The sequence below is a fragment of the Egretta garzetta genome, unplaced genomic scaffold (genome assembly GCF_000687185.1).
Source record: "Egretta garzetta isolate BGI_Z169 unplaced genomic scaffold, ASM68718v1 scaffold251, whole genome shotgun sequence".
Classification (NCBI taxonomy): Eukaryota; Metazoa; Chordata; class Aves; order Pelecaniformes; family Ardeidae; genus Egretta; species Egretta garzetta.
In genome coordinates this window covers 2,421,408-2,448,993 of record NW_009258952.1, presented here as the reverse complement: position 1 = coordinate 2,448,993, position 27,586 = coordinate 2,421,408, and the positions used below count along the sequence as shown (strand labels likewise).

General features: G+C 36.3%; 1 protein-coding gene across 1 annotated transcript; it reads left to right on the top strand.

Annotated features, from left to right (window-relative positions):
* Positions 1-472: 472 nt before the first annotated feature.
* On the top strand, positions 473-26,411 carry ZC2HC1A (zinc finger C2HC-type containing 1A). Its single transcript, XM_035890084.1, has 10 exons — positions 473-605; positions 7,001-7,074; positions 7,797-7,913; positions 8,120-8,255; positions 11,665-11,813; positions 12,823-12,922; positions 13,841-13,949; positions 20,283-20,405; positions 25,221-25,328; positions 26,015-26,411. The coding sequence occupies exons 1-10, from the start codon at positions 473-475 to the stop codon at positions 26,199-26,201; spliced, it is 1,236 nt and encodes a 411-aa protein (XP_035745977.1). The 3' UTR covers positions 26,202-26,411.
* The last annotated feature ends 1,175 nt before the right edge of the window (positions 26,412-27,586 follow it).

Sequence of the window (27,586 nt, the reverse complement as noted above, 5' to 3'; positions counted from 1 at the left end):
AGGTTATGATGCCAAAGTAGAAATTGTGTAACGTGTACACAGATTTTGCAGGTCACATGCTTTCTAGTGGCTTTAGTTGATCTTAAGGCTCGTTAATAGAAGACCAGGTAATGTATTTGGAAGTCAGATCGATCAAATAGTGTTGCTTATTTGCATTCTGGTTTTGTTGTGTTTCCTTACACATTACAGGGGAAGCTCTCATAGAATTTTTTTTTTTTTTTTTTCCTGGGTAATCATCACGACTCAATGCCTCTCTAAAGTGCCTGTACATTAACATTCACAATATGGGAACAAATGGGAGGAATTGGAGGCCTGCATGCAGTTGCAGGGCTATGATCCTGTCGGGATCACACGTAGGTGGTAGGACAGCTCACAGGACTGCAGCATTGCGGTGGATGAATACAGGCTCTGCAGGAAGAACCAGCTGGATGGCAAGGGGGAAGGTTGCCCTTTATGTGAGAGAGCAGCGAGAATGCATGGAGCTTTGCTGTGGAGCCGTCTGGGAGCTTATGGGTCAGGGTTAGCAGGCAGACTGATGTGGGAAATATTGCTGTGGGCATCTGCTACAAACCACCTGATCAGGAAGAAGATGAGGCCTCCTTCAGGTAATTGGAAGCAGCCTCATATTCACAGGCCCTGGTCCACGAGGGACTTCAACCACCTGATACCTGCTGGAGGGATAAATCAGCAAGGCACATGCAATTCAGGTGGCTTCTGGTATGCATTGATGACAAATTCCTGAGCCAGGTGATCGAAGAGCTGACAAGGGGAGGCACTCCTGCTGGACTTCACACTTACAAATGTGTGAGATGTGAGGTCAGGGGCAGCCTTACCTGCAGTGACCGTGGGACGATTGAATTCAGCATTCTGAGAGGAGGGGGCTGTGCAGATAGCAGGATGTCAGCCCTGGACTTCAGGAGAGCAGGCTTTGACTTGTTTAGGGATCTGCTCGGAGGAATCCCATGAGATTGGACCTAGAGAGGAGTCCAGGAGACGCGGTTATTTTTAAGGATGTGTAGTGTGGCATTGGCATGTTTTCACATTAAAAGTTAGGCTCATACGAGGAAGAGAGAAAAGAAGGACAACAGTCAGTTACAGAGAAGGGGATTACACCACAATGCAAGTTGTGTGTGTGCTGCCATTACAACCATTCTTAACTGCCTGCAATTCCTTTTTCAGTCACAAAAAAACCTTCATAGAATCCTCCTCCAGGTTGTCACTTTGAGGCAGTGGGGCTCTTCTTGACATGCTGTTCTCAAGAAAGTAATACAAGAACTCACCATCATTAGTCTCATGTTCAGTGCAATAACAGTAATTTTGGCAAATATAATGCACTTGCATTGTCAGACTGAAGAGCTGATATAAAAACATGCAGAGGTACTACGAGAGTCTTGCTTAAGCTTTTCAGCTTGAAGGAATGGAAGTTATGCTGCTTTTTGTTATCTTTTAGAAGCAGAAGTGACAGGTTTATACAAGATTAGACTGCATTGTCGATACAGAAGTAGAAGAGAATTCATGAGGCTTTCCTCTAAAATTAGGGGTAGATAGGTAACAGTAGCTTGGTTTGCTATTTGTTACACAATTGCGAATAACCTAATAGTGTAAAAATTTGGAAGTATGTGAAAGGTTGAATACTAAGAGGCAGAGCTTACTGTGATTTCCTCTTCCTTTCTCTAACTCTTTGTGCAAACTACCGAATAGCATAGGCAAGAAGGGATTTGCTTGGTGGGGTAAATCATGCATGTTGTCAGTTATCAAGCAGATGTTACTGAAATATGGCAAGTACTGCCCGTTAGGCAGTGTGATGAATTTGTCTGACTTCCATTTGCATTTCAGAATTCCTTTTGGCAAAATAATGAATACTTGCAAAACTTACGCCGCTACTGTTACGTGTTTTTTCTACTTTTATACATCTGTCTTTTCATTATTTAATGCCCTTTAAAATTACTTTTTAAAAATTAAGGCTGTAAATTGTATTTGGCTTCAAGCGAGTGTTCCCTACCTACGTCACTGCATCATTTTTAGGTGGCTCTTGTTTATGGTATTTGTCATTAGTCTTTTCAGACTTATTATTAGTTAACATGTTGATTAAAAAAACATAATCAGTACTGATTAGTGGACATGTGTTGGAGACTGATAGTTCCCAAACAACTAGATGTGGTGGCTTGATGATATAGATTCCAATATAGATTTCAATTAATGTGGGGAATGCACCACATTTTTTTTTTGAACCTGAAGTATTTATGTGGAACTTTTAAGTGGAAAATACCCTGCTTTTGGAGATGAGAGAGGAGTTATGCTAAAAGCAATAAATACAATTTTGCAGGAGAAGAATTTGGCAAGCACTCTTCAAGTAGTAACTTTCAACAGTTGTAGATTACTTGCTGGTTTCAAATAAGTACTTAGTCTCAAGGCTGGAAATCGTACTGGAGTGTTTCTGCAAGTTTGAATTCAGTGAGGCTTGATGGTTCTGATTATCACAGTTGTCTGGCCAAAGTAATTTAGTGCTGTCACTGCTGTGACAGTAAACGCAAATAAAAGGTTTTGAAGGACAAACAGATTTTACAACACAACAAAATACTGTTATTAAGCGCAGTCTTGTTTCATTGGAGCGTTCTGTACTTTATATCTACGTGCAGACACATACTTGGGTATACACAGCTCTCCAGAAAACTGTGACAAAACTTCAATTAATAGCTGCTCAGCAATACTGAAGACTTCTGCTCCCTCTGCGTGTGGGGTCTATTTACACAACTGCTTAATTTGTAAACACAACAGCAAGAGCTAGCATTATGCCTGTGACTGTGTAAGATCGAGCTTGTATGTATTGATGGATCCACACGTTGTACGGAGGAAGATAAATCTGAGGCCTGACAAATTGCACTTCCTGCTGTAATCAGTTGCTGTATTTGAACATGAGAGGAGAGAAAGGAAAAAGTTTTCTGTGGAAATCTAGGTTTCAGGCAAGTCTAAACTCATCTATGAGAATATTGAAAGCACTGTGCTACATATGGGAAACTGTCAGACTTCGAGGTCCACCTGAACTTCACAGCTAAACTCCAACTTCAAGAACAGAAAGGGTGGGTAACTGGACTGTGACCATATTCAAAAGGAATGTGTGCAATAACTTACTCATTTGCAGGTAGAAAAAAATAATTTGGAAGGTGGTTGTACTCTGGAAGCGGCTAGATGAGGAAGAGCTCTGACAGGGACAGTTTAGAAACACAAGTGGTGAGATTATTGTAGTGCTGCTAATAAAACTCCTAAGCTAGTTGTTTAATTCAGATACCCAGCATCTTACTACGTTGAACTCTGTGGTTTTATTTGAGACCTGGTCTCAAGCAGACAGTAGGAGAATAAGGTGTAAAGCTGTATATCATAGTTCTGGCATCACTTCAACTTAAATACTTCTTCCTTTGGTATTCACATAACTGTTTTGAAGAGACTTCTCTTTTCCCTAGGTGTGTTTAGATTAGATAAACAGTAATAATTATGTCCGTCCTTTTCTAAGTTAACTATTCATTCATGTTTAATAGAGGCATGTAAACTGCTGGTGATTAGTGGTATTAAAGATGGTAAAAGGGAAAAGGAGTGTTGCTGCTAGATCTTGGGTCTTCTGTGGTTGTATAATCAAAACGAGGACAATCCCTGCATTTTTGCTAGATTTAAAGAATACTAAAGAAAATTGTTATGACACCATCTTGCTATCAATTTCTGTTCTCAGACTTATTTGCCAAGCAAATCCTTCTGTTTCTTGATTTGAGTGTGCCCTGTTTTTTACCTTCTCCCCCCCACCCCCCAATACATTCCAATTTAACAACCCATTTCTGTTAACTTTTGATCAGGAAAAAAATTCAGTTAGTCCATGCCTAATAAGATTTTTTTTTCTTATTTTATTGCATTTTATAGTCATTATGCTGGAAAACTACAGCCAAAAGAATTCAGTGAATTCACTGAAAAAAGTTACTGTGTTTATTGCTGGTATTAGAAATACTAACTTTTTACTTTACTACCAAAAGATGTGTAAGAATTCCTCCCCCTTTACGTTGTGTATTTATGTCACTCTTTGTGCAGAAGCTATGTCAATAACAAGTGTACTGAGGGCATTAGATGTAATGCATAAATGAAAAACCAAAACAACTCTTTTCCAACTTTCACAATTTTATTCCCATGTTTTATTTTAAAATTATCAGATTTCATGTTGATGACATTTGTAACCCTTCTGTAAGGGAAGGCTCATAGGCTTCTAGGGGAGAATGTTAAGATTTTGTGGTTTTGTTTTGTTTGTGGTGTTTCTGGGGGGGTTGTGGTGTGGGTGGGGGTTTTTTGGTGGGTTTTTTTTTTGTGGTTTTTTTTTTTTTGCAGTGGGGGGAGTGTGTTACCTTAAAGGAGAGGAAATTCATGGAGGCATGACTAAGGAATTGAAGGGATAAGTGTCCACATATAAAGGGCTGTAGGCTTCCCAATTTCAACAAAACTTAAGGAACTCTCATTTTTTAAAATAACTTCCTTTTGTGTTCTGGGTCAGTGATTTGTATCCAGGGAAGGAGAGGTTGGCAGTAGAAATAGCTCTTGGCAAATGTGATTGAGTACCTGCCAGCAGCAAAGGAGGGTGAGGAATGCTGTAAGGAAATCCAGCTCTGTAACTGTAGCTGCAGTGAGTGTTAATTGGCATTCATTATGCACTGGTATGTCGTATGTAAATACTGCTCAGTGAGGTGAGCATCTAGCAAGTCTACTTCTTTTAATGGTGAATTTTAAGCACAAGCTCAAATTCCAGAGTTCAGTGAACAGAAGAATATGGTGGAAAATGTAGCTGCTTTTCTTTTACTGAGGCAGATACTTGAAAGAATTCTTCTCTCAGTCAGATCCTTAATCTAATACTATACACCTGATTTCAAGATCACTTTCCAAGATTTATTTCAGCCAACTTCTTAGACACAAACAGTGTCACTTTGTATTTCCATGAAATGCCCCTCTCACTTGTTTCTGCAAAGCTGAGGGTTGTATTAGAATAATATGATAAAAGGAAGTTGAACTCCTCAGCAGAAGTGAGTTTGCAATGATGTCTGCATTACTAAGAGTGCTGAGAACTCTGAAGAGAGAAGTAATGAAACAAACAAAATAAATCTGTGCATGCCTTCTATTTTTGAGTGGGGGAATTGAGAAAAGCTTACAACCATTGCTGCTTACCTTTGAGGAAAATGGTGAGGGCAGGTTCCATCCATCTAAGCTATGTGTGACCAGCGTGCATGTTATTACTTGTGATTAACATGCTCAGGCTTGTGGATTTAAGAAAACAGGCATATGGAAAAATTTTCAGATGTAATTGTTTAAAATAGAGATTGAAGAAATACAGTTAACAATAAAAAATAAGTTCCTAGTAAATGCTGATAACATGCAAGTATAATTCAGATGCCAGAGTAGAAAAAAAGCAAGATTTACCTGCATGTTTTCTACCTTTCCTACTTCCCCCTACTTGTGTATATCTAAACACACATACATTTAGATGACCCAAAAGGAAGCATGATTATGACTTCAGTTGAAAACTCAAAGTTGCTGTCAGTACAGTCCTGCTGTGCTGTGACAAGAGTGTATTCATGTCTAAGTGAAAAAGGTATATAAATTAAAGATGTGAACATAAATGTTTTAAACTGCAGAACACTTTTCGTATGATTTGTGATTCTTAAAATGGATTGTGCTCTATAGTATATTAATACAATTAACACACTATACATAGTTACATACTGATGATGAACTTCAAGTAATTGAAAGAGGCAGAAATAGACCTAATGGTTACATTTTGGTACTAGAAATCTCACTCAATTTTAATGTTTACATTTGGGAAAAAAGTTTTTCAATGGGAAACATGACTACCTGAATCTACATTTGTTTGCCATGAAACAGTTTGTTAAATTTTCCATTTTCTTTAGGACTGGTCCTGCAGTTAATTGACAACTATATATGTTTAGATGGAAAATTGTTTTCCAGTGGGGAACTGGGGACAAAACCTGATCAAATAATTTAACGTTGCTATGTTCATAACTTCATTAGTTTAAGTCACTAGTTTGCCTAAAATACAAGTCAATTCAAAGTGGTTTAACTTTATATCAACAGAGGTAGCTGTATTGTCTGCAATAGCCAGACTGAGTACAGAGAAAGCAACTAGTAATTCTCAAACTTAATCCAAACTTACTGCCTCTTTATTGATACATACGTGATATAAAAAATATCTCTGGTACAGTACTAAATATAATAGATGCCTGTTATTGGGAAACCCTGTGGAGTTTTTAATCTCTGCCGTGACTCCGTTGCATAATGCATACTATATGAATATATTTGCTTGCATAGGCTTGGATACTTTTGTTGGTCTTTTATCTGGTTCTGTGAATCTGTTGTATGTCAAGCATACCATTAACATTTTTATTACCAATGCTTGAACAGCAACATCAGAAATGCTTTTGTAAACTGTCAGTAATAATCTGAATATAAAATATAGTAAAAATAGCATTCAAGAATTTTTCTTTCCAAGAGGAAGTGGAATAGTTTAACTTCGTAGAGGAAAAATAAGTGATGGGATGTGACTTTTTTTTGATGCCGTAACAGATGATTCTCTTACAAAGACACAGAAATACCCACTAAGTATTGTTATTCTTGGTGTGTGTTTGGGCTGTCATTGTGACTTACAGTGAATCTGTCATCTGCATGTTGACATACAGGCATCGCTTTAAAGGTGCAGAGTTCCATACTGTATATTATCAGAATTGATGCTGAACTCTTACTGGGCCTGACTGCTTCCAAAAGTATGTAAGGACTTGTGTATCATCTTTTCCTTTCTGATCTACACAGTCTCTGCACAGTTCAAAGAACACATACTTTTACAGTCAAAACTGTTACTATTCTTAAGTGTATGAGGTTATCAATTGAGGAAGAAACTTTTATCATGAATTTAAACAAATTTTCTCATAGTAATATATTTTTCAATTTTATTTTTTTTAAGGTGAGGTTACAGTGCAAACTGGAGATCTGCTGCCATGTAGGATTTGTGGAAGGACTTTCTTTCCAGCAGCACTGGTGAGTAGTATGAGCACTGTTTGCTTTTAGATCCAGTAAGTTCATATGGGAGGTAAGCAATGGTCAGTATAGCTGAATAAAGTAGATCTAGATTCTTGGTTTTGGTAGGGGTTTTGTGGGTTTTTCCCCAATAATTACCAATTCTAGTTGTCTCAGTTTTGAAGCTCCTTCGAAGGAGGATAATTTTATTTCAGCATCCTGTCACTTTCTGAAAATAAATGCTTCTAAAAGCATCTTCTCTAGGGTCACAGAATCATTCCTTGCCTCTGCAGATGTAAGCCCTAGCATCATGCAGTCTTAGCTAGTAAATGAAGTGTTTGGTTAGTCATCTTCAAAATACTGTGTTCTCCAGTCTTAATAGAAATTGGCCTGTCCTTAAATATGAATGTGAATTTCATACACTTCTGATTTGTCTTGCCATTCAACGTAAATGCTGCCTACCTGCCATCAAATTTTTATTTTCAAGGAGCAAATACATATGCCTCCTATTTTTCTTCCTTGTCACCCAAGTTTTTGTGACCATGTATGCATTTGTGAATTCCTGTAGTTCTGTTCTGAAAGTAATGGCTGACATAAATATTTAAGTGCAAGCAGTCTGATCTTCTTCATCAAGAGTTGGGCCTTGTTTGCTGATTGGCATACTGAAAAGAGGGAAATAATATCTTAATAACTTATGTTTTCAGAACTAAGTTCTATGTTCTCCTTTTGTTTTCTGCTTGTAGAAAAAGCATGGACCCATTTGCCAAAAAACTTCTGCCAAGAAAAGGAAGACATTCGATTCCAGCCGACAGAGAGCAGAAGGAACTGACATTCCCACAGTAAAACCTCTTAAACCACGGGTATGTTATAATTTAATCTGCATATGAACACTTTAGGCAAATTATGCATTATAATAAGGCTTATTTCTGCTGGCAATTCGTGATAATTAGATCAACTAGGCTTTGGAAGAAATCTAACTATAATGTTGTGTACTAAAATAAGGCACGTACTTAGCTTGAAGTAAGAGCTTCAAACATACAGAGCTCTTTCTTTTTTGGCTTCGTAGCCGGAACCACCCAAAAAACCTTCCAACTGGAGACGAAAGCATGAGGAATTTATAGCAACAATACGAGCAGCCAAAGGACTTAATCTTAAAGATGGTGGAAAACTCCCTCCACCACCTCCGCCATCATATGACCCTGGTATGTGAAAAAATCAAGTTCTTTAGAGATTTTTTTTTTAACCTAATTTGTGAAAATTTGAATTGGAAAGAGTTTGTTGGAATACAAAATTCCCAAGTTCTTAAAGATGACTGACTGATTATTCCTGTGCAGATGCTGGTTTGTGATTGTGGGTCTGGCTGGCTAGCATCCTCTGTGGCTTTCAAAGCCCATGACTTTGTATTTAATGCATCAAAAGGTAGTTGTGGCCAACTCGCAGCTTGCTATTGTCTTATAAACCGTAGGCTGGAGAAATTGTTTCAACAACTTATTTCTGTCCACAACAGTGGAACTGCTCAGAAGGAGCAGACTGCCTTTTGAATTAGCTGTGGATGCTGGACACCCACAACCTATTTTTGTTGTAGGAATGCACATTGACTGTGTTCTTCATTCTTCAAACGTAGCCTCACCTATTTTTTTCTGAATTCACATTTAGTTTCATGTACGGAGTGTATGCTCTAGCATGTGTGTGGTCTTCCTCATATGTGGTGGGGGTACTTGCATCTCGGGTATGAGACATGTCGGATTTGTATTAACAAGGGGGTAACAGTCCTTGGGTGCCTTCAGAACTGAGGCTAGGTTAAGTGTTGAAGCAGTCTGATGTTAGTAGGAAAGAAATAAATTTTTTCAGTTAACTTCTGTGATGTGGTAATGGGTTGGGGAATATATTTCTTCCTTTTGTACTAAGAGCTAAACCATTTGATCAGCTCAATGGCTATTTTCAAAAAGATTGGGAAAACTAGAAAAAATAATCCATTTCATTCTGCCTGTCTGTGGTCAAGTGAGGATGTGAGTGTTCCCTACCCTGTTTCTCTACAGAAAATGTATTAGTCCAGTATTAGGATTCTAATTGTGCATTCATAGTAAGAAGTGAAGTCGTATTATTCACCATTCAGTACACTATCTTGAAAGGCTATATGTGTCTTAAAGTAAACTAAAACCAATAGCTAATGGTGTGGATAAGAAACATAAGGCTCAAGCGTGGAAAGGATTGTTAAAAATCTAGTTGTATAGGTTCTGCAGTACAAGCAGAAGAACCCAGAACTAAATATAGCTTGGAAAGCTACTAAAATGGTGCTCCCTTGGTTCCAGAGACAGCAAATGAGTTTGAAGTGAAGGAAGTAACTCTATTCAGCCTGCTTGAAAGCGGATAGGAGGTAAAGGGAAGAGAAGAATATTGTGCCTCTCTTTCTCTTCCTTCCATTTTTACTTTTTCCAAGCTGAGTCTTACTGTTTGTAGTCTCCTGGCTTCATCCTGCTGCAGTGGGTAAGACTTAGGAGGAGGGAACCAGGAATGAAGAGAAGATACATGAGTTGATCAATGGATTCTCCTCCCACAAATAGAACAAAACCAGAATAGGAGCAGATACCCTTGCTCCTTTTCCTCTTTACATGTAGGAGAGAGGGAGCGTTATGCATGATATCATGGAGTATATCCATCTCCTTCTCAGCTCTGTCTTTGGCATGCCTATTTCTAACTAGCTGCTAGTCTTTTTCCTTTAAAAGAAAAGACTTCTGTATTACTGTTTCCTACTTAATTGCATGCTTTGAGTTTGCAAACAAGCAGTATTGCTGATTCTTTGATCTCATGTTCCATCTTGTCCTTAGAACAACTGCGGAATAGCCTCATGATATTAAGAAAGACCTTAAGTCACCCCATTTGCATTGAACTTGACTGCATATGTGTACTGCCCACTTACTTTGATTAGTTTGTATTTTATAAAGCTTACATTGAATCCTAACAGTTCTTCTGGACAGTACGAAGAGTACTTCCACATAGCCAGGTGGCTGACTGGTGCTAAGCATTTTACAAAAGGATGAAGATACAATCCCTGATTCTTAAAAGAGTGTACGTTAATCCTCTACAGTCTGATCCATTTATTTTAGTGGGCTTTGAAAGTCTTTTGTTGGACCTGAGCTGTGCCGCAGCTAGAAATGTCTTTTCTTACTATCTAGGGGCTTCCATAGCTGTTTTATTAATCTATTTTGCTTTTGTTATCTTTTTTTTTTTTTTAAAAAAAACTTTGTTTGGTCTTGTCTTGGTTTGACCCTATAGATGTTCTAGATCTTTTTCTTCTGGGTTTCTATTTCTTAGGATATAGTTTATGTTTGAGTATTCTGACAGTAGTGGAGTTTATGTAAAATAAATAAATAAAAAAATCATTGTTGTTATCACATGAGATTCCCATACTGTCACTTCTGTGAAGGATTCCTGTATTCTTCCTGTGTCCTTTGCTCTTGCTTCTTGGGTCACAGTTCATGGTTTGGTGGCCACTGCGTCATTTGACTTACTCAAAATTGTTGATTTAAAGGGATAACTACTCAAGCCAGTTCTACTGCATTTGGAGTAGTAACATGTAATCAAAATCTTATTTTGGGTTGTATATCTAACTGTAATCTTGGAGGCAGTGACTGTTGAATCTGTCCTCTATTTTTTTCAATACATTTCTAAAATCACCTAGGAACATACAAATTTTACCTGCTTTGCCAGTGTCAAGCTCTTCTGCAGTTGATGTTTACATGGTTTTGAATACTGTAATCTGGGGGATTCAACATTCATGTCTCTAGACAGTAAAATGTCTCTCCGAAACTGCAGTCCAAACACTTTGCTTTCCAAGGGCAATGTATTTTAAGCAGTATATTTCCAGCATACAGATGAGGGACCTTTCAGTAATTTAAACATTTACATAGCTCTTCTGGTTTTCCCCCGATGTTAGTAATAATATTTCCTGCAAGTAGTACTGTTTGTAATGTGACTAAATTAATACTGAAAAATAATACAGTCACCAATTACCCTGTTTTGCATGTCTCTATAGGTATCTCTTAATCTTGGCTGTGCTTCCTCTGATGCTTTTTTTTTCTGGTTGCTAAATATCCAAATTTTTTTTCCTTAACTATGATTTCCAGTATTGCAGTTAGTATTTCTCAGCCCTTTCAAAACTGCCAGAGGAAACAGATTTTGTTGTCTTTTGCTGTTTGTGTGGGAAAGGTTCTAATGCATTTTTATGTCTTGAACAAACTGAACTGTGTGTTTGATTCTTTTTGTTTAGCCTCACCTCTTCTCCACTCCCTTGCATCTGATATCCCTGCCGTGTCCATGTATTGTTTGGCCACCTTCTCTGCTGAATAGCACATCTCAAAGTGTTTCTTATTTCGCTTAGGGTATTTCTGATCCTCAACCACTCTTCTCATTCTTATCCATCAAACAAGAAACATCTTTTGCTTTACATGTGGACAATATTCTTTTCCCCAGCAATATGCATTTCATTTTCAGATTCACGAGGCCTTAATTTTCTCTAGGAGTGGGGCTGGGGCTGGTCTTTGAAAGACTTTAAAACACTTTATTTAAAAAAAAAAAAAGTTACTAATGTTAGGCTTTTATGTTTTTAAGACTACATTCAGTGTCCATATTGTCAGAGGAGATTTAATGAAAATGCAGCTGACAGACACATCAATTTCTGTAAGGAACAAGCAGCACGTATTACTAATAAGGGGAAATTGGCAGCTGATACCAAAGGGAAGCTTCCTACTCGAACACAGGTGAACTACAACATTTTTTCTTAACTTGTAACTTGCATTTGACATCAAATCAAGCTTGTTAAATAGTGTGTTGCTCTTAAATGGAATTAACTATTTTATTCTGTAATTTTATTATTTGTGCTATACTGATATTAGGCACTAAGCATGGAGGGTGTTTTTGCTTTCTTACAAGAGTTGCAGAGATCCATAAATCAGATAGCATCAATTGCAAAGCCAAAACCAGTCACAAATGTAATTCAGAGATTTGTGAAAGTGACAGGTAAGGGTAGCAGTGGGAAATAAAGATTTGGTGTTTATAAAGAAAGTTGAATTTCTGTTGTGCAAGTCTTCTGAATCCAATTCAAGACTGTTCCGTATGTGGACGAACAAAGGTACATGACTACAGGAGAACTGACAGCAATATTTTGGCTAACTGGAGGCTTAGAGGAGTTCAGGTATATTAAGGTAAGAGCTGCAGTATGATAGAAACAAATGAAGGATTAAAATGTAGGTGTGGTTTTATTTGGTGGTAATGCCCTTTTTCTCTGGGAGCTCTGAAGAGCTAAACAGGCCCAAGTAGTTACTTAGTGATTCTTGCACTGTATTCTGAATCAGTGCTGGAAATGGTCCAGAGCACACAGGTGAAAGTAAGATTTGAAAGACCTAAATGATCATGGCCTTGAGTAGTCTTTATAAAATTAGCTGGTAATGAGGTGATAAGTTCAGGAGACAGCTATGGAAAATTATGAGAAAAGCTGTACAAAAGCAGAAAATACACAAAGACATATAGTTAAAGGAAAAAAAATATTTAAAAACCCCGCTGAGTTAGATATTATCTTTCCTATTAGTGTCATCTGTATGTATAAGAAAGCAGACTAGTGGAAACCATTTGCATCATCCCATACCAGAAATGTTTTACCTACTAGGTAATCATCATCTGTTTTCCCACAGTACCTGAGGTAACTACCTATAGTGTTATATAGATAGTTTGATTTAATTGCTTAAATTTCTAGGTTGTATTTTGTTACAGTACAAACCTGCTGCAGTTAAGAAGATGCCTTCTATAGGATCAACACCACCATCATCATCACGCTTGCCACAGCCAAGTGGTGTTAGCAAAACTGTTGTAGGTATGAAATGAATGCCGTGAATTTTCCATTTCCTTTCTAAATATTAGTTCTCAAACTATGCATTAAAAGTAGTATAATTTTAATAGCTGGAAGGATTTCTACAGCATTGCCCAGTGATTTTAAACTGACAAAAGAATCCATAGGAGTTCAGTGTTACATGAGTGGATAAGATGATGTCTGTTTTTCATAATACAATTTTTTTAATCAATGTTTTTGTGACCTGATTTTTTTTTTACTTGCATATATGATGGCTATATACTTTATTGTTAAAATTGATATAGTGGTTTGTAAAAACTCATTTAAAATAAAGTCGGAAGGGGCACTGATTGGCATCTGTCCAACAAGACTCTTGAGCACATAGGATTCTCTTCTGTTTTATGTATTGGGTCACATTAAGTTTTTTCTGAATTGAACCTGCAAAATCATTCTGTGTAATAATGCATAATTGTATCGAATACTGATCTCTCATCTGAGATTTTTCTGTTGCTTAATTCTGTAACTGATTTGTATGCTGAGTATGATCGTGAATTGGTGAAAATACATGGTCAAGCCATGTATATTATACTTACACAAACACTGGTCTTACTCGTGATTTCAGATATTATCAGATACCAAACGTGTTCTGTTAGTACATACTTTGACATCCGAGGCATCTTTTCTTTCCTTTTTCTTTCTGAAGAAAGTAAATGAGATCCAGTGTTTTTCATTAGAATAGAACATTATGTCTCAATTGCATATTTTCTGTAGGTTTCTGGAAACATACTTGCTTTTTCCTAGTATCTTGACACTTGTTCATGTCTTCGTAATTCTAAAACTCTTGGTTTCAATTTTACAATTAAAAGATATATAATGAATTGTATCATTCCAGCAGATAACTTTATGTTTTCTTATATTTCCATGCTTGCTTTCAACTGCAAGGTGCCTCTTCAAGTAAAGCACTACCTTCGTCTGGATCCAGTGGTAGCAAAATTCAGACATTATCACCAGCTCATAAAAACTCATTGGGAATGGTGAACCCACAGGCAGGGTAAGTTTCCATTTAATGTTGTACTTTATGCTTTATTTTGTATTTATGTTGTGCTAAGTTCTGGAAGTCTCTCTGGTCTGTTTCACTTGCAATTTTTTCCTGTGAGCTTCAGAAGTGCAGTGTTTTGAATTTATTCTTTATTTATATACATAATGTGTAAGGAACATTGGAGTAGTCAAAGATGCATTTTCTAATGTTAAAATAACAGCAAAGGTGGTCAACTGAATAAAAAAAGATACAAAGTAGATTAAAAAGTTATAGAATATGCAGAAGTGGTTGGAGCTATAATTTTTTTTTTCTTTGTAAAAGTGAAGAGACTTAAAAAAGGAGAATTAGGCGTAATTTCCTGCAATTAAGAATTACATTAGGCTTAACTTCCTGCAATCTGTGGAAATAAAAGATGGCTCTGCCACAGACCACAAGCCAGTTGTGACAGGTTCTTCTGTCTTGGCACAAACAGATGGATACGTTCCCTCTTCCCTTTCCTGTCTTAAAATACTCAAGAGACAAGAAGTGAATGAGCACAAATAAGGCAATGGAAACCAGTGCTCTACAACAGCAACAAGAAGCGGTAGATATAGGTTACTAGAGTTCAGTGGAAGTGCTGGTGTGGTCAGGGCTGTTACTGATATTTTGCTGGGGGAGTAGGCAGTGCACATTATCTCAGAGAAGAAATGTATGGAAGGGATTGAAGTAGTGCAATTTTACAGAAGTTTGAGGAGCACTGAGAGAAAACTTAAAAAATATATCAAAGTGATTGCAGTTATAACATTGGGGACTGAAGAAGACTTAATCCTATAAAAATGAGTATCAGATTGGCAAAGGCTGTATAAGGTGAAGAAAAACAACAGTTTAAGTTTTTGGGGAAGAAGAAGGACATTCTGAAAGAACTCATGGGGATAGACGTCTTTATTAATTACACAAAACTAGTGATTTTTAGTTTATTGCTTTTAAGTCTTACAAGTTATGCACAACTATGAATTACAGCTATGTCATACCTCCCTCCTAACACCACGTAGCATGAGGATGCAGTTCTGTCACTCCTTGCTCTACCTGCTCATACTAAGTCTTTCAGACACAGACTGGAGGCAGAGACTGTGAGGTTGTCAGAATTTTTTTTTTTTCTTATCCCCCCTGAGCATCCTAGTAGTCTTTGGTCTGCAGGTCAGCTTCACTACTGTTTGTAGGCATCTATGCTTTGACTGTCAGAAAACCCCACCCTCTATCACATTTGTCCATGTTCAGGCGTTGAGTTTAACACCTACTGATGAGTGGCAAACAAGTAGGTCTGCAAACCACAGTAAAAAAGCCAGCTGAGATAATTTGAAGGCATGTTTCTGACCCCAGTGGTGAATCTCAGCTGTCTGGGAAAGGCTTTTTTCCTGTTGGTAGAGTTTCTAATTGCAGTATTGGTTTGTGAGGGGGTACTGGTTTTGGTCTTCGCTTCCTAACAAGGAAGTTCTATTTAATTTTACCAGTCAATTGCTCACTGGATTTACTACTTTGTATTCTGTAGTCATCCATTTCCTCTTCTGAAGCCTGGAGGAAGAATCATGATGTGACTGAGCCAAATAGCAGTTAATATATGGAGAGATGTTTGCACAGGTTCTCTCTGTTAACACATGCTGTTAACTGCAAATAGATGACTTCTGGTTGGCAGAGCTCTCAGATAATGATCTCTGCTGACAGGCAGTGAATGTTAGCTTGGCTTATAACCTCACTTAATTGCCTACATAATTTCCAGTTTTCAAGAGTACTGGTGTGATGAGTGTGTTTCTGCCTGCAGTCCTTCTCACTTCTCTGCTCTAAAAAACTTGCATTCTCTTCTTGTCTTTACCAACCAGTCCTTATGATTTCTTGCTGGTCATACTAACCAGTCTTCTCACGGATGGCTCTTAAATGTGTCTCTTTCCTGTGTTATACCTGAGGCCTAGCAATTTTTTCCTTTTAGCTGCTTTGCATTCACTTCCGAGAACAAGTTTGTCAGGAGTTATTTTGAAGCAAAGAGGTGTGGGAGCAGTTACAACATGGAAGAATTAGGTGCCTCAGATTGGTCACTAGTGACAGTTTTGGCCTTAATGATCTCAGCCTTAGTATTGGCATGTGAGGGGGAAATACGTTGGGTTCTGTTGAAATACCTATGAAACTATATCAGAGCAGGCACTGAGACACTAACAGTCACCATATTTAAGTCAGGGAGTGAGAGTAGTTAATACTGTAGTGACGCAGATTTTAAACATTAAAACATCTTATCACTTAGGCTATAGCTAATTGCACCTAGAATTATTTTATAAAATAAAAGCACTTTTAAAATTTTATGAAAATTACCTTCATTAGGATGAAAGAAGATGTATTTCTTTTTTTACATTTACAGTTTAACCAGTAAAATGACAAGCCATTAGCATGAGACCTGGGATTCTGTTGTACCTAAGTCAGGCAGAGCTCATGCTGTAAGGTCTTCCTTCTGAGTTGTTAATGAACTGATTTACCAAGCACAGTGTTGCACATGTATTGTTTTAAGGGCAATCTTTCAAATGGAATGTTAAGTGATCACATGTTGGGTTGTTTTTTTTCCCTTGGCAAATATTTAAGAGCCTACACACTTTTTGACCAGGTTGAATTCCAGTTTTTGCTGTAAAAAATAAGCTCCTGCGATTTTCCTTAAGGCAAACTGATTTTTTTTTCTATTTTTACATATTAATTAAGTGAAACCTTCCATTTTTGCCTAGAGTGTTGTAATTCCAGACTTGACAGAGAGGTAGTGAGGCTTAATAGTAGAATTACAGTTATATTGTGCAATATCAAGGATGAATTATATGTATGTTGGAAGGGGGCAGTTTAATCAGTCACTGCTTCTTTCTCTAGAATCATGGTACCTGTTTGCTGTGACGGATATGCAAAGGGACGAGAAATGACACTCTGCTGGCTAATGTAACAGCCAGACGTGATTTAAAATGTAGAGGTGTGCAGTTTCCCTCTTGCCCTTTAGGTGGCACCCTTGAATCGCTGCCTGAAACTATTGACAGGCACATGACGCTGTTCGTGCATTTGTATTAAAGGTGAAGGCTAAAATGAATTGGGTGCGTAAGGTGTTTGTTCTGTAAAGGAAAGATTCTTGAACTTCATTTCATAAAAGATGGAACTCCAGTCTCACAGTATAAGATTTTATTTTGTATGAGCAGAAATGCAACCAAATTTTATGAACTCCCTTATTTTAAGTCATTTTTGCTATATTATTTCTTTTTTTAATTTGAATTCTCCTCTTCTGCTCCCCAACTAAAGGACTACTGAGCAAGCACACCACAGCATCATCAACGTAAGCTAGGCTAGCGTAAGTGAGGCTTACTTTGTACCTGTAGATCAGGATGTGTCAGCTGAGCTCTGCTGTAAGAGTTTTCTTTTTCTTCCTGGACAGAGTAAGAGCACAGCCAGTTTTAAGTATTACTGGAAGTGTAGCATAAGGGCAAAACTTCTGAGTCCTAGAGAAGCAAGAGTGCAAGAATAGCGTGTGACTGTACTGTAGTCAATAGGAAAGCCTTCATTCACTTGTATGAAAATAGGATTTAATCTTTTTGATGTCGAAGAACCGGGAAAAGGAAAACTAATTCTACATACATCGTAGTTAGGCTTATATTTTGATAGTGAATCATGTTAAGATCCTAAGTTTGATTCATATTTTGTAAGGGTACAGAATTTAGCACTGTGTGACATTTCTTGAGGGGTAAGGCAGCTTCTAATAAGATGTCAGAATTAATCAGATCTTCATGATTAAAAAATGGGTAGGTGGTTCTTCCTATCCTAAGGCTAAGCAAATAAGCAGACTCCACCCCTGCAATCAAACTCTTCAGCCTAGCAGAACTTGACACTACTGCTTGTGGCCACCCAGGGATCTTTTGCATGTACAGATTAATTGTCTGTGCATGTTTCATTTATAAACAGTATTTTTTTTTTTACTGGAAAATTATGTCATGTTTTTCAATATGGCATATGAACCCAAAGTAGAAATTACTTTGTCATTTTTATTTTATTTTGGGGATAAACCATACTATTTAGTGCTAAGCTGATCAAAATTATGCCTCATGGGAATCGTGTCTGTTAGTGACACATCCAGTACTGTCTTACAGCTGAAATGCAATATGAATGGCACACCTAGCCAGTATCAGTAAATTCCACTTATATATTTGCCATACAGCATGTATAGCCTTTAAAAGTATTATAGTTTTAAACTATGTTGTTCCTTTCATTAAGACTACAACTTGCATAGAACTGTTCAATGAAATCAAGGTAAATAAGTTGTCTTGGTGGTCTTTGCATTTCAGAAGATTCTGACGATTGTGCATTAGTAAATGAGAGGGCTGTCAGCTTTGCTTTTTTTGGTTTTGTTTTATAAGCATGGAAGAATACTGTAGCTCTTTATTTTGGCAGTATCATGACTTCTAGGTTATTATCTTTGACATTGTATGCTGGAGATGCCTGGAGTTCACAGATTATATTGATAAATTATTAAAGGTTCAGAAAAGAGCTAAAAAAATCACGATAGGTTGGAGTATGGGTCTTGCAGTGTCAGAGACCTCGGTTTTGCTTCTTGGTCCTTGGGAAATATGTAAAGAGTGTGTATTTGGTCAAACAGGAATTGATTAAGCATTTCCTGAGTTAATTAGTTTGAACTAGAACATCTGTTTGGAAGGAGGAGTGGGAAGAGGAACCCTAGGGGAATCTTACAGTCTGCATTATTAGGGGCTAAATTGTCAAGACTAAAATGTCATGTTCCCTGCTGACTTTATAATGAATGAATATCATTTAGCATTGTTGAATTTTTGTTCCTTATGGGGATATTTCCTTTGATGCTTTAGAGAAGTAATGTGGATTGCAAGGTTCACCCCATAAGCTTCCCAAAAACCAAATTATGTTGGAAAAAACTTTATCGGTTCTATGCTTTTTAATATTATGTTATTGTAGAAGGAGTATGAAAAGTAGTACGATATGGATGTTGGAGATACACAAGAACCTCTTTTATATCTGTTAAAAGCTATATTGAAACTAATATGCTTCCTTGACAGCAATTAGCTGTTTAGTAATTTTCCTGGCATTGTAGTTCATTAAGGTGCTATAACAAGAATCTGAAAACTGCACAGTAATTTTAAGGAATTATTTTTCTTGGTGTGAGGGTGTGTTTTGCTGGTTTTGCTTGTTTTTTCCTTATGACTTACTTTAGGGGGGTGAAGCTTAAAGAGGAGTTTAACTTCAGCTACCTAAACACTTCCATCAATCTTGCTTGATTTGTTTCTTTGTAGTTCTTTAATTTTAGAAAGATCAATAAAAATACTTCAAGTGTCGATTTTCCAGTTAAGGCTTAAGTTACTAGGTGTTTTTTAAGAAGAAGAAACTTCAGTTGCATGATTGAGGTAGGGGTGGAGATATAATGGAATGGGCTTTTTGCAGGTTTTACTGTATGGTTTAAGATGAGCAAAACACAGAACCTTACTTGAAGACCTAATTTTTCTAATATAAGTTGTGATTTCACAAAAGCTACATTTCTCCTTATGATGATGTATGGGAGGGATCATGGTGTGTTTTATTTGGGGTTTTATTTATTTAATGTTTTTAAAAATTGATTTTTGGTTTATTCTTTTTAGTTTGGAGATTTTATCCATAATAGTAAAAAAGTATTAAAGTATTGCCTGTGTCTGTAGTACTGTCAATGTGAGTGGATTTTTCGATATTAAAACAAAGTTGTTTTTCTTTCAGGCTTTCCTCTGTTCTTTTCTCATCTCCATAAAATAAAAGAGAATGGAAGGCCTGTTTTTCTGTCTAGGCACAATGTTCAGCCTTTACAAAAAAAAAAAAAAAATGTGAAAAAGGAAAAATTTTCTTTTTTGCTAATTCTAAAGTTTAAGGAGGCTTGTACTTACATCTCTTATTCTCTTATTTCTTAACTTCTTAATAAAGTTGCTATGACTTGTAATTATGAGCCTCCTTTTCTAGATGTGATGTTTGACATTATAAAAGCTATTCTTACAAGAAAAAGGGCCAAATGTGAGTGCATTGTGCAGATTGTGAGGATAACTGGCAATAGTTTTTTGTTTCATTTAAAATGGAATTAAAGAAAATACCCAATGGAAACCTAATCCAAATATAAGTCTATGAAATCTTTTCTTTAAAGTAAGAACCCTTTTGTTTCCTGGATTATGAAAGTCTGATTTGTACATTTTTTTAGTCAATGGGAATTCTTTGGGAGTATAACTATTTAATTGTGAGTACTTTACATTTTTTTGCAGTAACTTGAACAGCAATTTAGCAATCTCCTTATGAGTACCCCTTTATATATTTTAGTAGTAAGATGGACAAGTTAGGCCCACCACTGCGAACTGGAAGAGATGTGCAAAGGTTTTATGACACTGATACAAAAACAGACAGTACCATCAAAAGACCAAATGAGTTGTTGCCCATAAAGAAGTAAGTATTACAAATCAGTGTGGTTTATCTGTTTTGCAGCAATGTTCCTCGAAAGTGTTGGAATAGTAAAAGTGTGACCTTGACAGTCATCTTCTGCCCACTGTGTCTTCAATATAAATGTTGCAGGAGAAGAGTATATAATATAATTAGTATAAGTATCTGTTTCATGCTAGGTCAACAGCTTCATAGTAGAACAGGAAAAGGTGAAGACTTTTCTCAGACTTGATTTCTTCTGTCACTGATTATGGACTAAGAGTAACGAACTTCTGTCTTTGTAAACCAGAGAAAAAACTGAATTTGCATGATGTAAAGCTGAAGTAAGCATTTAAGCCTAATAACTGTACAGGTATCTGTCTTACAGGCAAATTATTTATGGCAAAGTAATTTTATTCTCTTAAAGTAAAATATTTATTTATCTCCTACTTCTGTAAGATAGCTATGGTGGTCCAAGAATGTAAGCAAGGCAGACTTTGTAATGAGAGGTAAAAATCTTTTAAGTCCAACTTATCTCATACAAAGAGTTCTTGGATATTCAGTTTATGATCTAAGTTTGGAAGAAAGGATATTCCAGTCTTTTAAAAAGGAAATAGATAATACATTGTAGTTAATACTTTGATATAATTTGGGAGATGCCAAATTCAAATGGACGTAATAAGCAATACCTTAAAGCATATTGCAAGAGATAAATTAGTAATGAATTATGTGGCGTATACATGGAATGTAATGTTTTAAATAGTAGAAACTTGTCTAAATCTCTTAATGCTGTTTTAGTCTTGCAAACAAAGCTGAAGTATCTTTCAAACAGGGCCAGAATATTTGAACTTCGGTTTCTATTTGAAGAAGCGAAAGGAATGAAAGCAGGCAGAGCTGCTCTTAGACAAACAGATTTTTTTTTTTTATTTTTTTCATTTTTTTTATTCGTTTGCATGTTTGGTTAAAGCTGTAAATTCTGTCAACCGTCAAAAATTAGGTCAGTTTTTCATTTTATAATGTTACTAAGATGTGGAAAATTTGGCTTAGTGAGTTACTACATGTGCTTACAATAGCCACTATCCATTAGAGCAGTGATTTGATTTGTCTTCCTGAGAGAACTTCCTTAAGAGTATTGGCACTTACTCTGCTCTTCATAACATCGCTTTTGTTCTTACTCAGATGTCCACTGAGTTAATGAATTAAATCTGTCTTCCTTGCAGGAGGTTATTCAATATGTTACGTGCCAACAGCACTGGACAAATGTGAACAGCTACTTGACATTGTTAAATTCAACATAGCAATGTGGATGGTTACAGTTCATGGCAAAAGTTTCTGGACTTTGGCATGCATGCCATTAGTCATAAGAAACTTATTATGACTTTGCACAGAACTATGAGCTGCTAGGGGTGATAGTGATAGCTGTCAAGCGTATCTGAAAACGCCCTGTCTAGGAAGCAACCTTGATACTTCAGTATTTTATGGCAAAATCCAACCAGATTGTGAACGTGTAAATAAAAAAGACAGTCGTCTTTTACAAATTTCTTTCAGTTTTTCATTTTGCAAGTAGTGGTAATTCAGTCAGATGTACAACATGAGCTGCTTTAGGAAGGGAAGTCCCCTTCAGTCTTATGCCTTTTGAAATTGAGAATGGATAATAAATGTCTTTAAAGGCATATCCAGATTTTAAGAGTTCAAGGTGACATTGGTACACAGCCTCATCTGCTGTCAGGCTCCATTAATACTTCATCTGATACAACTTAGAACAGGGGTTTATATAGCTTTGGAAAAACAAATAAAAAAAATCCAACGAAGCAGAAAAAACAACAGAACTGGACAAGTAGATAGAAGTGGCAGAGGCTGGACAGATCAGAAAAGACCAAGCTGTGGTAACAAAAGTTGAGAGAATCAAGAATGTCTGATTTTCTTGGAAGACATCTGTCTCTAGAGATCAGACTGCAACTTAAGGATGTAATTTCAAGATTTGTCATCAGACAGACATGCAACTTGGTGCTAATTATGTGTCTCGATATGGAGTGAGTAAAGTTGTAGACAGTGGCAGCCTACTACTTCTGTTGATATGTTCATCAAAAATGGCAGAAATCATTGCAGTCAATCATAAGAATCATATGAAAGTTTCTAGTCTGAAAACAGATTTGTTTTTTCTGTATTTTTAGAAAACTAATTGGGGAAAAATCTGCAGAAATTATGCAGAAAGCTATGTTTAAACATTTCAGAATTAAGACATCCTGTTAAACCTTTAATGAATGATGTTTTGTCTGTTCATGGGACTCTCTCTTCCTTAAGAGACAGGGTGGACAGTGCACTTTCAATATTTTGATGTTTTGTTGTTTTTTTTTCCTGGTTCAGTCAGTGCCTATATGCTGTGCTGCACACCATACAAATCATGAGTTTAAGACATTGATTTCTGGGAAATCTCTCTAATGCACACCTAATATTAAAGCATCAGATGAATTTTCAGACTACCTAGTGGGATGAGGGTGTATTATGCATATTTTAGAGAATTGAATAGTTGGAATACAGGAAAGAACAGGTGAATAATTTTTCGTGTTTATTTCTTTTAAATGGCTAGGACTCCTAGCATTATGTTAAAAAATTATTGATTCAAAGTACATCCTGAAGAGACTCCATGTTAAGAAATTAATGCTTTTAGTTTTGAAAAAGTAGTACATTGGTCCCAAGTTGAAAATCCAGAGAAAACTGAGTCAGTAATACTTTTGAAAAATTTGTTTTAAATTATTTGGAGTTATCTGAACAGGAATTGAGACACAATTCTGTTCTTTGCATCGTTGTCTGATCATCCCTGATCCGTGATGATCCATACAATTTCTGTGTCTACAGCTAAATTTTTCTTTATATGCTTTTCTAGCTTCCATAACAAGTAAAGTAACAGTCCAATGTGTTCTTTCCACTATTGAGCTCTAATGAATTTTACTCAATTATAAGCAAAGGTCTCTTTTCGGTGTAAAACGAGATGGGGGGGAAATAACACAAGATAGAATATTTAGTGTCTTGTATTGTTGTGCATACTTGTAACAGTGTAATTAAGGTGACATTTAGAACTTCTATCCTGGAATTCTGTAATTTCTGAAAGACTGACATAACTTCTAATAGGGTTTAATTCTGATATAACTTTTCAGTCTGCACGGTTGTTTTTTTTTTTTTTTTTTTTTTTTTTTTTTTTTTTTTTTTTTTTTTTTTTTTTTTTTCTTCTTTAAATAAAACCATCTTTAGAATCGCCTTGCTAAATAAGAGAGCAGACAAGAAAACTAACAGAGAAGGTTGGTGTTCTGCCCAGTGAGCCAGAATCTTTGATGGTTCCACTCTACCTGTTGCATGTAGAAGCCATTCTTATTCAACTTGAATACTTTAGTTAGATACAATTTCACTTGATTTAATCTTAAATTTTGTTCCTGATTTCCACTTTTGTGCTTAATCATTTGATCACTTTTCCACTGAAGTGTTTAAGTGATGGAAGGAGCTGAAAACCCTTTTTTAGCCAACACTTATGAAGGAAGAAATGTTTTATGCAACATGTGTAAAATTCAGAAGTTATTACATTGGTCCTCAGTTGTGTCAGTGTTGCATTTGAAGCTACTGAAGTTGAATACATTTACTTCTATATACTTTGAAAATCAAACCAAGACTAAATTGTTTATAATTCTGAAAGGAGCAGTTAGGTTCATATGAAGGGAAGAAAAAAAAAAAAAAGCACTTTTGGGTTTTTGTTGCTGATTGGGCTCTTAGTGACTAATTTTTTAAATGGAGTCTTGTTTTAATTTTTTTTAATGTCCATAAGCCAGTCCCAACTTAAATTTCATTTCTGCATCGGTGTTCAAGAATGAGAACAGAAAATCTTGGTGGGTCATGCACATGATGTCATAGTCAGTGAAGTCTTGCCAAAGAAGAAGAAATCCCAGTGAATGGTAATCCTTTTGAGCAATGATGAAAAATTCTGTCCATCTGCTGATGATAAAAGCATGCCCCTTCCTAACTCTTTCTTAGTGCTACTCATATTTTTCAGGGGACTCTGATGTTTCTCTACTCATCAAATCAAGCAGTGAGATGTTGTGTATGTTTAGGATGTGCTGTTTATTGCATACAGGCTTCTTATAAAACCCGTGAGTCTTGGGGAAAGGAGCTTTCACAGCTGTGTGGTCGTACTATTGAAGCCAACTTTAAGAACACTGTGACAGGCTAGAAAAAAATGAGGCCCTAATGCCCAGCTGGGTAGACTTTCCTCCTTCTATTTATATTTATAAATATAATATTGATGCTTTGAAGAAAGAGGGTCTACAGCATTATCTGAGAAGTATGCATCCTAAGTAAAGTCTGTGGCTATGAAGATAAAAAAGTCACGTGACTCACCTTATATTGGTCACAAAGTATTGAGAATGTGGTATCCTTCCTACGTTTTTTTTTCTTTTTTAGACTTAAGACCTGAAGTCAGCTGCTTTCTATTTCTCTGAAAGCCATGCTGGTACTAAAAAGTGACTTGTAGTCTGTTGAGACATTAGAACATACAAAACAACCTGTAGTGCAGGATCTACCTGTATTTTGGTGTGATAGCAAGTTAAACGCATGAACAGGAAGGGATGTACTGTTCTATTTAGCTTGTCATTGTAAGATTCAAGTCATATTCAGTCCAAACCATGCAAGTTCATGCCAAAGCTCTTCTGTCTGCTCTTGGTAGGAAATAAGTTATATTTTTCATACAGTTAATTGATGTGTAGATTGTTGAACTTATTTTTGTCATTTGTAAATGCATATTCTTGTCTGTATTTCTGTGTGCATATAAATCATCAGATATTTATTCTGTTTTAGAGGTGCAACAAAAACACGGACATCAACCCCTCCTAGTGTGGCAAGGACCATGAGCACAGGTGCTCTAACAAACAAAAGAAAAACTAGCAATTCGGATGGTTACTCAAGGTAGCTTTTAACTTTGTGGATTTTGTCAGCAATAGAGCCTTCATTAAAGGGGATACTTATTACAAAAGAACCTGTGGAAAATATTGTTCTCTGCAGTTAATAGATAAGTCATGGTCAATATTATTTGGCATGTTGAAGGTATTGAATATATTTTGCATATTTATTATCTAACAGAACATCTTTTTCATCAGTTGTCTCAGATGGGCACAGAAGACAGAAGTGTCAAAAACCTCTTAGGAGCTGTTGAAAAAATAAGTAAATGGTCTTTCAAATGGGAATTGAGTGGTTCAGTTGAAATTGAATTAAATTTGCATGCTAAGCACACAAATTGTCTGTTGTCTGCCCTTTTAAAGAGTAGGGTAAAACTTGTGTTGCTGTTTCCTTGTTTTGATGAGCAAATTTTCCAGTTTTTAGACACTCCAGTTAATCTAACTAGTGAATCAAATATTTGATCCTGCTCCTAAAATTTTGGCATTTTTTGTTTTCTTGCAGGGAAGGTAGGTATCTGGGAATAAGTAGGGAAGTCTGGGTAGAGTTATAAGGTATGCCACCATAAATAAAGAGGAAGTGTAAGCGTGAAAATGATGGTAACAATAGTAGTAATTCACTGCAAAGATCAGAATAATTTTGCATCAGGTTGTACTGAACTGAGTTACAGAGAATGTTCTTTATCTGTGGATTTTCAGGTCTGACGGTAAAATTGGGTATGACAGTGGAGACTACCCATCCTCAGTCAATGGAGGAAGTTCGAAAAGCAGTGAAGGAAATTCACCTGTACAGTTATCAAAGTTCTGCCATGAATGTGGAACAAGGTATCCAGTGGAATGGGCGAAGTTTTGCTGTGAGTGTGGAATTCGAAGAATGGTTGTGTGAACGCATTATTAAAAGCAAAAAGAAGATGAGAAATTGGAAGCATTGGCTATGTACTGCTGCATGGAAAGCTAGAGCACTCCTTCCAGTTAGACTTCATGCTGCAAACATGTTAAAACATCATATTGTAATTTTCCGAGTGCAATCTTCTGGTTACACAGTTATTTATAAGCAAATATATATACTGTATATAAAAATAGCAGGTACCTAAAACTGTGCCATTCAAGGAAATACTCTTTTAATCTCTGCTGAAAATATTTAAAATTAAGGTAAAAATGTGTTAAGTAATTTAGATAGCAGAAGTGGTTCAATGTTATTTTGCTTGTAAATCCCTACTAGAGAAAGGATTATTTAAATCACTTATTTAGAATAATACTTACCCATAGGGAACTAGCCATGAAGAACTTGGGCTTCAAAAGTTTCTCTGTGGAGGCATCTCCTTCATATGCCACAGTAACTTAGATGCTATGCTCCAAGTGAAAACAAGATGAGCAACTCCTTATAAATTCCTAGTTAAAAGAGCAAAAAGTCTGGATCCCTGTAAATTTTTTAACAGTAATATCCTAATTGGACTTTTCAGTTATTTCCTAGGATTTTTTAAAGAATCAAAGTGGGAAAAACTACCTGAGAATTCTGTTCACATGTAAGAAGAAAAAGAAGATTTTTGTTTGTGGCTTTCTGTGTTCTTTTTTCCATTAAGGATGTGATATTTTTATGTGTTTATGAGGACAAATATGATATCATCATTTTATTGTTCCTGTTGTTCAGAAATACTTGTCTTCCTCCTCCCGTGCTCCACCATGACTAGCATAACTAAAAGTTTTGTGCTTTTTGTCTTTAAAGGTTTCCAAAGGTCCCACTCCTTTTTTTTTCCTCTTCCCTCATTTCCTGAAGGAGAGACAAAGTCTATGCTTAACCTACCTAAATGTTGAACTCTTATTTTGAAAATGGCCTTCTTGATGTATCTAGTACAAAAAAAGTGTATGTTATTAGAGCAGTAGAATTTGATGTAAGCACTGGCTGTTTTTTATTCTTATTCCGGTGCAAATAGCACAGCTTACATATGAGTGCATAATGGAGTAACTGTGCTCCATAGGTTTAAGTGTTAATATCTTACATGGTTTTTTGGGTTGGTTTTTTTTTTCAATTTTGTGTATTCTTGGGCTCTGAACAGCAACTTCTTGAAGTTAGTAACAGACTTCACATTAATTCATTGAGAAGAAGGGTCAGGCCTTGGAAGTTGTTGTTTTAATATCTTGTGTAATTCATAAAAAAAAAAAAAATCACGCGCCAAACCACTTGTATTTGAATGTAGTAATTTGTTTTGTGACGTTTTGCTTTGAAGTACTGGCACCATCTTAGTTATGCGCGAAAGAACAATCTGAAAG

Bases quoted from the DNA above. Each gene is read 5' to 3' on its own strand.
- ZC2HC1A (XM_035890084.1), top strand. From the start codon at position 473: ATGCATGGAGCTTTGCTGTGGAGCCGTCTGGGAGCTTATGGGTCAGGG. The intron at 8,256-11,664 runs GTATGTGAAAAA...TATGTTTTTAAG, and splicing joins TCCGCCATCATATGACCCTG to ACTACATTCAGTGTCCATAT. The intron at 11,814-12,822 runs GTGAACTACAAC...ATTTTGTTACAG, and splicing joins AGCTTCCTACTCGAACACAG to TACAAACCTGCTGCAGTTAA.